At 45.8% G+C, this 10,000-nt stretch overlaps 1 protein-coding gene across 1 annotated transcript in view; it reads left to right on the top strand.

Moving 5' to 3' along the window:
• The window catches only part of LOC134071730 (low-density lipoprotein receptor-related protein 1B-like), a 250,591-nt gene that overhangs the window by 78,369 nt on the left and 162,222 nt on the right, over positions 1–10,000 (top strand). The window contains exons 25-30 of the mRNA XM_062528566.1: positions 1,656–1,860; positions 2,679–2,843; positions 4,070–4,314; positions 8,066–8,197; positions 9,126–9,353; positions 9,840–10,000. The exon at positions 9,840–10,000 is cut by the window's right edge and continues 14 nt beyond it. Of these exons, the coding sequence (XP_062384550.1) occupies positions 1,656–1,860; positions 2,679–2,843; positions 4,070–4,314; positions 8,066–8,197; positions 9,126–9,353; positions 9,840–10,000 (1,136 nt within the window). The remainder of the gene's footprint in view (positions 1–1,655; positions 1,861–2,678; positions 2,844–4,069; positions 4,315–8,065; positions 8,198–9,125; positions 9,354–9,839) is intronic.

Genomic DNA, 10,000 nt, shown 5'->3' with positions numbered 1-10,000 from the left:
CACATACACACACAGACAAATACACATGCACATACACATACACATACACATACACATACACATACACTTACACATACACATACATATGCACACATGCACACACACACTGTGAGAGAGAGAGAGAGAGAGAGAGAGAGAGAGAGAGAGAGAGAGAGAGAGAGAGAGAGAGAGAGAGAGAGAGAGAGAGAGAGAGAGAGAGAGACACAAACAAACACACACACACCTGCTGGATAGTGGTGTAAAGGACCATTTTAGGGGAGCAGCATAGGGTGGTGGTGGTGGTGGTTCAATGGCATACTGCTTTTAGCTTTTAGGGTTCTGAACTTCCCAAACAAAGTGTTAGCAGGCCTGTGTAAAGCTCTAGCTTGTTTTGTGGGTTCAATGCCAGGGGCGGCCACCATTGTGTTCCTGAGCAAGCTATTCAACCCCAAGTTACTCCATTAGGACTGTCCTTGGCTAGATGTACATAAATAAATAAACAAATAAATAAACAAACAAGTGTTGCTCAAAAAAGTATCTTTCACAAAAGAGAGCAAAAAAGTGTCTTTCACAAAAGAGAGCAAAAAAGTGTTTCATAAAAGAGAGCACATTTTTTTTCTGTCACGGTGTTGCAGAGCCCAACAACGCAAACACATACGCACTCTCAAGCACATTACCCAGTCACTGGCAAACACGCTAATGTGAACTAAAGGAAAACAGACCTGCTTCTTCTTTGCCTGCAGACTTAGAGAAAAATGCTGTGTGTATCCTGAAAGTTATAATGTTTTCTTAAGAGAACAATATTGATATTTCTGGTGTGACGGCTCCTTGTAGATTTTGGGCTACTCTACACGCAAAGTGAGAGTGAGTGCCCTCCTGCTGTTTGCCTGGCTTTGGAGTGGCTTCCTAGCATAGCTCTTCTGTCTTTGCTTAATATTTCAGATCTCGCTCAGAGCATTGTGCAGAGCGTGCATAATGGCAAGCAGCTGGTTTATAGAAAAGAGCGGTTCGTGTTTAATATAACTCCAGGGAAAGTGTGACTTCCCTCTTATCTGTCAATATAGCCTCTTAAAGATCGTTCAGATAAATAAAATAGCATTTTTGAGGGGTGTGGGGGCAGGTATGCAGACAGTTCAGGAAATATCTTATGCTTCCTCAGGGGCAGGATATAGATTACTGTAAAACCAGACCTGTCAGAATCTGCTCCCACCCTCCAGGGCATCCAGGGTCAGTTCTGTTGCCTCAGTGGTCCTTGTGTCTGCCCTTTACGTGCCCCTTGTGGGGGTATTCGTCAGGGGTGGTTGGAGTTGAGGTGGTGGTGCAGCATGGCCTGGTTACTCCAGAAGGCCTGTTGCCTCAGTGGTCCTTGTGTCTGCCCAGAGAGGGTTAAAGCGAGCGAGAGGCGCAAACGTTCGAACATTTCCGCGTTCTGTTTTCGCAAAAGGGGAGGGGGGCGAAATCCCCCTTTAAGCAGACCTAGAAACATTCGAACTGAACTGCTTGCTAATCTTACAGAGATCGATATCCCACTATGACGACTTTGCGACACGCCTCTTTAAGCAGACAGGAACTGTTCGAATTTTACTTCCATAGAAGCTTCCATAGTGCTCTATCTTGTCAGTAATGAAGGATCTTTGGTCTGCCCTTTACGTGCCCCTTGTGGGGGTATTCCTCAGGGGTGGTTGGAGTTGAGGTGGTGGTGCAGCACGGCCTGGCGACTCCAGAAGGCCTGGCCGTGGACTGGGTGGCCGGGAACCTGTACTGGATCGACAGCAACCTGGACCAGATCGAGGTGGCCAAGCTGGACGGAGCCCTGAGGAGCACGCTGATCGCTGGGGGCATGGAGCATCCGCGGGCCATCGCCCTGGACCCCGGCCACGGGTGGGTGCGCACCTGTGTGTGTGTGTGTGTGTGTGTGTGTGTGTGTGTATGTGTGTGTTTGATATTTATATACTGTAGAATATATACACACACAAAGAGAAACTACAATTGCACCTCCGAGAAGCTGCGAGAGTGGCCTTGCTCAGGTGCAGATCGCCAAAAGGATCGCAACGGTACCTCATTTTTGAAAATGGCACACAAATAGGCACACTTTCACAGCTCTCAAAGGCATTGAACTTGGTTACATGATCTGTACATGGATTGGCTTTGAAAAAAAACAGAGGTAAGTAAGTAAGTAATTTATTGATGTAGCTCATTTAGGTGACAGCACAATGCTGGCGAGACATCACCAAGGCCAGTTAGTTTACTATACAGTAGGCTACATAACAATTATGAAAGTGGTATTAGGCCTATTCACAGCAGTAGACCTGCATCACTGTATGAAACATTTCAAAAATGTGAAACATGACAGACAGCTGCAATGGCATAACGTGGCAATGAACAAAATAATGCCATTTTAAAAGATGTGTTTTTTTTTTCACTGCACATGTGTGAGTCATAGCCAAGCGTTATGCCTCCATATCCAATAGGCTGAGTGTTCATGTGGGGACTGTTGTGTGTTCAGTGTCCACTGTTGTGTGAGTCATAGCCAAGCGTTATGCCTCCATATCCAATAGGCTGAATGTTCATGTGGGGACTGTTGTGTGTTCAGTGTCCTGTTGTGTGTTCAGTGTCCACTGTTGTGTGAGTCATAGCCAAGCGTTATGCCTCCATATCCAATAGGCTGAATGTTCATGTGGGGACTGTTGTGTGTTCAGCGTCCTCTTTTGGACAGACTGGGACGCCACGTTCCCGCGCATCGAGGGCGCGTCCATGGACGGAGCCGACCGCCACGTGGTCTTCAAGGAGATGGAGCTGGGCGCCTGGCCCAACGGCCTCACGCTCGACCACCTGGAGAAGCGCATCGTCTGGACCGACGCGCGGTGAGTGTGTGGCGGGCGGACGGGCGGACGGGCGGACGGACACACGGACGCGAGCGAGAGCCTGGCTGAGAGCTCGCGCCTGAATATTTCATGGTGAAAAAGACGCCGCCTTTTAAAAACAAAGTGTTGGGAACAATGGAGGTGGACGAAACAAGAGGAAGAATGGTGGGAAGATGGGGCCGGCCAGGTATTTTTGGGCTGCGTTAGGATGAGGTCCCACAAGCAATTGTTCATAGTCAGGTCAGCGGATAAATTATTTAGGGATAATAAAAAAGTAATGGGGGTGGGGGGGGGGGTGTTGAGGTGGGATGGGGACTATGATTGATGCATTAGGGTCAGTACGGAGGATGTATGGACGTTGGTTTAGGTCAGCCAGCAGTGGTGTTAGCGCTGGGGCTAGTGAAGTGGCGGCGGTGTAGGCTCCTGTCCTGATGGAATATTGATACTGATTGATAAATAAATGGATGCTCACGACACGCCAGCCGAGTGTGATGAATGGCACTCACAGAAGGAATAATTTCATTGATTTGACATTGTATTTTATTTTATGCATTCTGCATCTATCAAAGAGCCCTCTCTCTCTCTCTCTCTCTCTCTCTCTCTCTCTCTCTCTCTCTCTCTCTCTCTCTCTCTCTCTCTCTCTCTCGCTCTGTCTTTCTCTGCTTCCCTGCCTTCTCTCCTTCTCTCCTGCTCTGAAGTTGGGTTATTAACAGAAATCGATATCTTCATCTCGCCTGCTAATGCACAGGCACTCAGCCATTTTCAAAATGTTTTCCCCCTCGTGAATATGTGTGTGTGTGTGCCAGCGCCTGCTTTGAGCCTCTCCGTCGTAATGGAGCTGCTTGACTGACAGAATAAAGGTTGAAAGCAAAGGTATAGTCTGGGCTGCTCGCGCTCGCGCAAATATAATCAGCCTGCCAAAGATATTCCTGGCTGATGGAAAAGTTCTCTTTCTCCTCCCCTACCGCCACCCTCGTCTCTCCTCTTTCTCTCTCTCTCTGTTTCTCTGTTTCTCTCCCCTCCCTCTCTCTCTCTGATTTCTTTCTCTCTCTCTCTCTCTCTCTCTCTCTCTCTCCCCTTCCTCTCTCTTTCCTGTCTCTCTCTATCTCTCTTTCTTTCCCCTCCCTCTCTCTCTCCTCTCTCTCTCTTTCTCCTTTCTCTCTCTCTCCTCTCTCTCTCTCTCTCTCTCTCTCTCTTCATCTGTACTGTGTTCCTTCTCTCCTCAGCTCTGATGCCATCTACTCAGCGCTGTACGATGGCAGCGGGCTCATTGAGATTCTCCGAGGGCACGAGTACCTGTCGCACCCCTTCGCTGTCACCCTGTTCGGCGGCAGCGTGTACTGGACGGACTGGAGGACCAACACGTTGACCAGGGCCAACAAGTGGACCGGGGCCAACGTCACGGTCATTCAGAAAACCAGTGCCCAACCGTTCGACCTGCAGATATTTCACCCTAGCAGGCAACCTCAAGGTATACATGAACATGAATGATCAATGTGATATGATCAATGATCCATATAAGCCTTGAATAAGTATGACTTGTTAGGCTGGGTGAGTAATTCAGAAGACATCCTGATGAATAATTTAGAGAAAAGAAAGTTTAAAAAAGTCTGCAGTTACACTGTAATTTGTATGCAGTATTAGTAAATAATGGAGCTGATTTCAGTTTTATATCGTATTTATTTTGAAGAGAAATACATCTCTAGACACATCATGGAGGCTCACCTTGGACACAAAACACTAGCTGTCTGTAAGCATGGCTAGACTCAAGATAGCATGTTTTTTGAAATGGTGGTGATATTGGTGGAATAGATTGAGGTGGGTGTTGAAAGGAGACAGTGACTGACATCTGAAAACCTTGCACTAAAGTGGCCGGTAAAAGGAATGCATGGAGTCTCTGGTAGACTAGCTCTGGTGTTTATTCTCTCTCATCTCAGTCAAGGTGCAGGCTTATTCAACGATACCTGAAACATTATAGGAAACATAGCATAGAGATTGCAGAAAGAGACACATGTCTGTGCATGAAAGAGCATACATGTATAAATGGCCTAATGGGGCACATATGTTGTACTAAAGCCAAAGTGTTCTGTTTTGAGTAAAACTCCTGCAATTCATTCAGTCAAACTGAAAAGTATGTGTAGAGATATACGCTATATTTCCAAAAGCATTGGGTCACCTGTCTTGACTCACATATGAACTTAAGTGACATCCCATTCTTAATCCATAGGGTTTAATATGACGTCGATCCACCCTTTGCATTTCATCTCAGCTTCAACTTTTCTGGGAAAGCTTTCCACAATGTTTAGGAGTGTGTTTATGGGAATTTCCGACCATTCTGTCAGAAGAGCGCTTGCGAGGTCACACACTAATGTTGGACGAGATGACTGGCTCTCAGTCTCGGCTCTCGTTTATCCCAAAGGTGTTCTGTTGTGTTGAGATCAGGACTATGTGCAGGCCAAGTTCATCCACACCAAACTCTTTCATGTCTTTATGGACCTTGCTTTGTGCACTGGTGCAGTCAGAACAGGAACCAAGAACCATGCTCTCAACTTTGAACATCCAACATGACATAAAAAGCAAGGTCCATAAAGACATGAATGACAGAGTTTGGTGTGGATGAACTTGACCTCAACTCAATTGAACACCTTTGAGTGAATTGGAGCAGAGACAGAGAGCCAGTCTCCTTGTCCTACAGCAGTGTGGGACCTCACAAATGTGCTTCTGAAAGAGTGGTCAAAAACTCACACACTCCTAAACCTTGTGGAAAGCCTTCCCAGAAGAGTTGAGGCTTCTGTAGCAGCAAAGGATGGACCAACGTCATATTAAACCCTATGGATTAAGAATGGGATGTGACCGAAGTTCATATATGAGTCAGGGCAGGTGAGCAAATACTTTTGCCAATGTAGTGTATGTGGATATACATGTAGCAACAGATAGGTTGGGTGGATGGACACACATACAGTAAAGTGTTAGCTGTACAATGAATATTGGAACATGGGAAATAAATCCTTATTTACATTGCTGTTCCTGCCTTGGACAAAAATCAATGTTTATGTATGTAAATGATCTTTGGAGATTGGGTGAGAAAGCTAAAGTGGTGACCTTTGGCACGGCCCTCATCTCAAGGCTCTATTTCCTGTAGATGGTCTCTAATTGCCTTAATGGAGTCAGTTTACCTTTCCTGCCACCGCCGGCGAATAAGCTGTCAAGATGCCCAATAAATAAGCGGGCTTGTGATGGAGATCCAAGCCGTGTTCCCTGGGACACTTTACCAGCTGCTGGAGACTTTCCTTTTTTTATTCTTTTTTTTGTATCATCAGATTTATTTTGGCTCGTTTCAGTCGGAGTGTGTAATTGCGCTGTTAATTGTGTTAAAAGGTTTTTTGTGAAAGTAACGAGTAGAAAGGTACAAGCAGACCTGGTGTTGACTTTTCTTCTCTCTCTTAGCACACACACACACACACACACACACACACACACACACACACATACACACACACACACACACACACACACACACACACACACACACACACACACACACACACACACACACACACACACACACACACACACACACACACACACACACACACTACATGGGTATTCAGAGGCTTTCTAAAAGCCGCTAATGTTCTGTGAAGACAAATATAAATTCAAACCGGCGATGCATTTCTGTGCAGTATTATATGAATACATGGAAATACATGCTGAGAAATAAAGATTAGTTACACTACAGAGGAGAGATTGTTTACTGTAATAAGTCCATCAACAAGCCCCATCAGGACCTGGTATCTGGAGACGCTGTATTTGCATATCACAGATTGTTAAAGTAGTTGGTTTGTCAGTGTTTCTTAATGTGCCTTCCCCCTGACCTATCGTACAGTAGCCACTCTTCAACATTGAACCAGAGAGCTTAACCTCAGGGGCATTTCATATGACAAAGCAATAACCGTTGAGTCCTGCTAGATAAAAGAGAAGCCGATAAGGAAAGCTTGTCATGTTCCATCACGGTCCTCCTTTCTCTTCCATTGTTTACTGTCTGTGTTTGTCCCAGTTATTGTCAGAGCAATGTGATAGTATAAAGTCATAAAGTCTAACTTTCAGTCCCCAAGTATTAAACCAACTGATACCATGAAGTCTGCTGTCTGAGTGATAGTCCTCATCTCTTTTTCGGCTTTGCACAGTTTTTCGATGAGAGCAGCAAGGTTTTTTTCTGTATTAAACTTTGCCGTTAAATCATATCCCCTTGTCTTTGTCTTCCCTGGCTGAACTATCTATCCCCTCACAGTGTTTGCATATGAGAAGCCAGGCCTCAGTATTGTTTAATTTCCCTTTACCTGTGGACCTGACATCGCCGGGTTTGTTTAAATTTTTACTCACTGCAGTCACTGCAGACAAAACTGTTTAAGCAGAGCCGTTTCAGAAGGGGAAGGGAGCTGGGAATCATTTGTTGAAAAGGAGAGGAAAAAATGGAAAAGAAATGGAACACAGAGTTCAGATCTTCAACAACAAAGAATGTACAGAGCAGGAAGTGTAATGAAATAAAATAAAATAAAATAAAGAAATGTGTCCTCCTGTGAAGCCTGAGAGGCGGAGAGTGTTTGAATACCATGTGCACAAGAAATCACAATATAAAAACGATGTTGTTGTAGTAATAATGGCATTGAGCAGGTGTCCATATGTGTTAAACATTTCTTTGCTAACCTCTGCTTTATTGACTTGTCTCACAAGAAAACTATACAAGCTGTCCTTTCAATAGACTAACTGTTCAAATAGATCAATAGATCACATGTTCAACCTCACAACAGTCCTTTCCTCGCTCTTGGACTGAACACCGTTTAAGATCGCTATGTTGCTTTATGTTGTCACATTGTCCGAGAACTAACTATTGATGTCGTCTTTGTTTGTATCTGAGTGAAGTGCTTTGAAATGCCACTATGCTGGAGAATGTGCTATATGAATGAGTGTGCCTTGCCTTGCCTTAGCTAGATGACATGTGTGAAGGACACATACCATGACCATTAAGACGTACATGTCTATATGGTATATACTGTATATAAACTATACAACCTGGTCCAGGTTGCAACTTTATTACAGGCTCTAGGCCCAACAGCAAAACATACAACATCAAAAAGCCATGAGTACTGAGGCAAGGTATGAGTGCTGGGGGACATAACAGCACAATGTTTGAATTGTGTTGTGTTGTTTTCTCTTCTCAGCTCCAAACCCTTGTGAGGCGAACGGTGGGCGCGGCCCCTGCTCTCACCTGTGTCTGCTCAACTCCAACCACACGGCCTCCTGCGCCTGCCCCCACCTCATGAAGCTGGACACACACAACACGTCCTGCATGTGTGAGTACCAGAGAGAGAGAGAGGGAGAGAGAGAGAGAGAGAGGGAGAGAGAGAGAGAGAGAGAGAGAGAGAGAGAGAGAGAGAGAGAGAGTTACAATTATTTCATTTTTTATCCCCTTACTAATGTAAAGTTGATTATTAACATGTTATACTTGTAGCTTTGGCAACAATGACTTGACACATTCATGCCAATAAAGCAATATTTGATTTGATTTGATTTGAGAGAGAGAGAGAGAGAGAGAGAGAGAGAGAGAGAGAGAGAGATAGAGAGAGAGAGAGAGAAATGACTGTCCAGGAACTAGCTTAGTATGGAGAATGATGAAACTCATATCAATATGGCTGGACAAGACCAAGTGTCTAATGGTGCATCCCATCAAAGGGTGAGATGACCAACGAGAGAGAGAAAGAGAGAGAGAGAGAGAGAGAGAGAGAGAGAGAGAGAGAGAGAAACAGAGAGAGAGAGATTGACAGAGGTGGAGACATGGCGTGAGAGGAATTGAAAAGACAAAGAAAGACTTGACGTGTATGATTTGGTAATTGTGTTGTCATATTGATGTTATCCTTCTGGTTAAGAAGAGAGGGAGACAGGGAAACACGTGTATATTAGGTGAGCTCTATTACTTATTTAAAAAGCATATTAGCCTTTGAGCGTGATAGTCCTTTTGAAAAAGCTGGCCCTGCTGAACCCAGCCGATAACAAGCTTAAGCTTATCTAATGTGATCGGGGGCCATGTTAGCGCCTGAGCTCATCGCTCCTCTTATGATGTCTCTGTCAGACCTGCCATACAGTAGGCCTGCTACTCATCTGTCAGGCAAACACACTGGCTTCAAAAATATGGAAATCATATCTTGTCTTTTTTTGTTGGCTTCGCTTGTATTTCCCTTCCTGCCCACCCCCCCTCTCTCCCCCCCACATTCGTCATGACAGCGCTGAAGAGGTTTCTGTTGTACGCCCGGCGGTCGGAGATCCGCGGCGTCGACATCGCCAACCCCTACTTCAACATCATCACGGCGCTCACCGTGCCCGACATCGACGACGTCACCGTGGTGGATTTCGACGCCGCCGAGGAGCGCATCTATTGGACGGACGTGAAAACGCGCACCATCAAGCGCGCCTTCATCAACGGCACCGTGATCGAGACCGTCATATCCGGCGGTGAGCACACGGCTCGCGGTGCCGACTTGATGCAAAGCAGTAATAACATCTGATCAGTCCCATCGTGGCTGGCTTGCCTCTCGGGCCTATCGGCACAGAACATGAAGGATGGTGATAGATAGCCGATATTAGTTTATGCACTGGGTCCAGGATGTGATGGATTGTAATAAGAAAAAAGTGATTGGAATCTATTGGTATACCCGGAGGAAGAAATATGATCATTTTTGTAGCTGCGATGAAGATGAAGAGTGAGCTTATGCATGGGGACTGGAAAATGCTGTGTGTGTGTGTGTGTGTGTGTGTGTGTGTGTGTGTGTGTGTGTGTGTGTGTGTGTGTGTGTGTGTGTGTGTGTGTGCGCATGCTTGCATGTGTGCGTGCCTGCGTGCATGTGTGCATGATGGAATGTGTGTGTGGGTGTGTGTGTGTGTGTGCGTTTCTGTATTTGTGCCTCACAAGAGCTGTGGACCGCGTTGCCTGTGTTGCAGACCTGCTGAATGTGAGGGGCTTGGCTCTAGACTGGCTGTCCAGGAACATGTACTGGATGAGCGCGGAGAACGACGAGACTCAGATCAACGTGGCCCGTCTGGACGGTTCGCTCAAGACGTCTGTCGTCCACGGGATTGACAAGCCCAGGTGTCTGGTGGTG

This window comes from Sardina pilchardus, chromosome 23 (assembly GCF_963854185.1).
Source record: "Sardina pilchardus chromosome 23, fSarPil1.1, whole genome shotgun sequence".
Classification (NCBI taxonomy): domain Eukaryota; kingdom Metazoa; phylum Chordata; class Actinopteri; order Clupeiformes; family Clupeidae; genus Sardina; species Sardina pilchardus.
The sequence above is the reverse complement of the archived record's forward strand: the minus strand, read 5'-3'. Positions and strand labels throughout refer to the sequence as shown.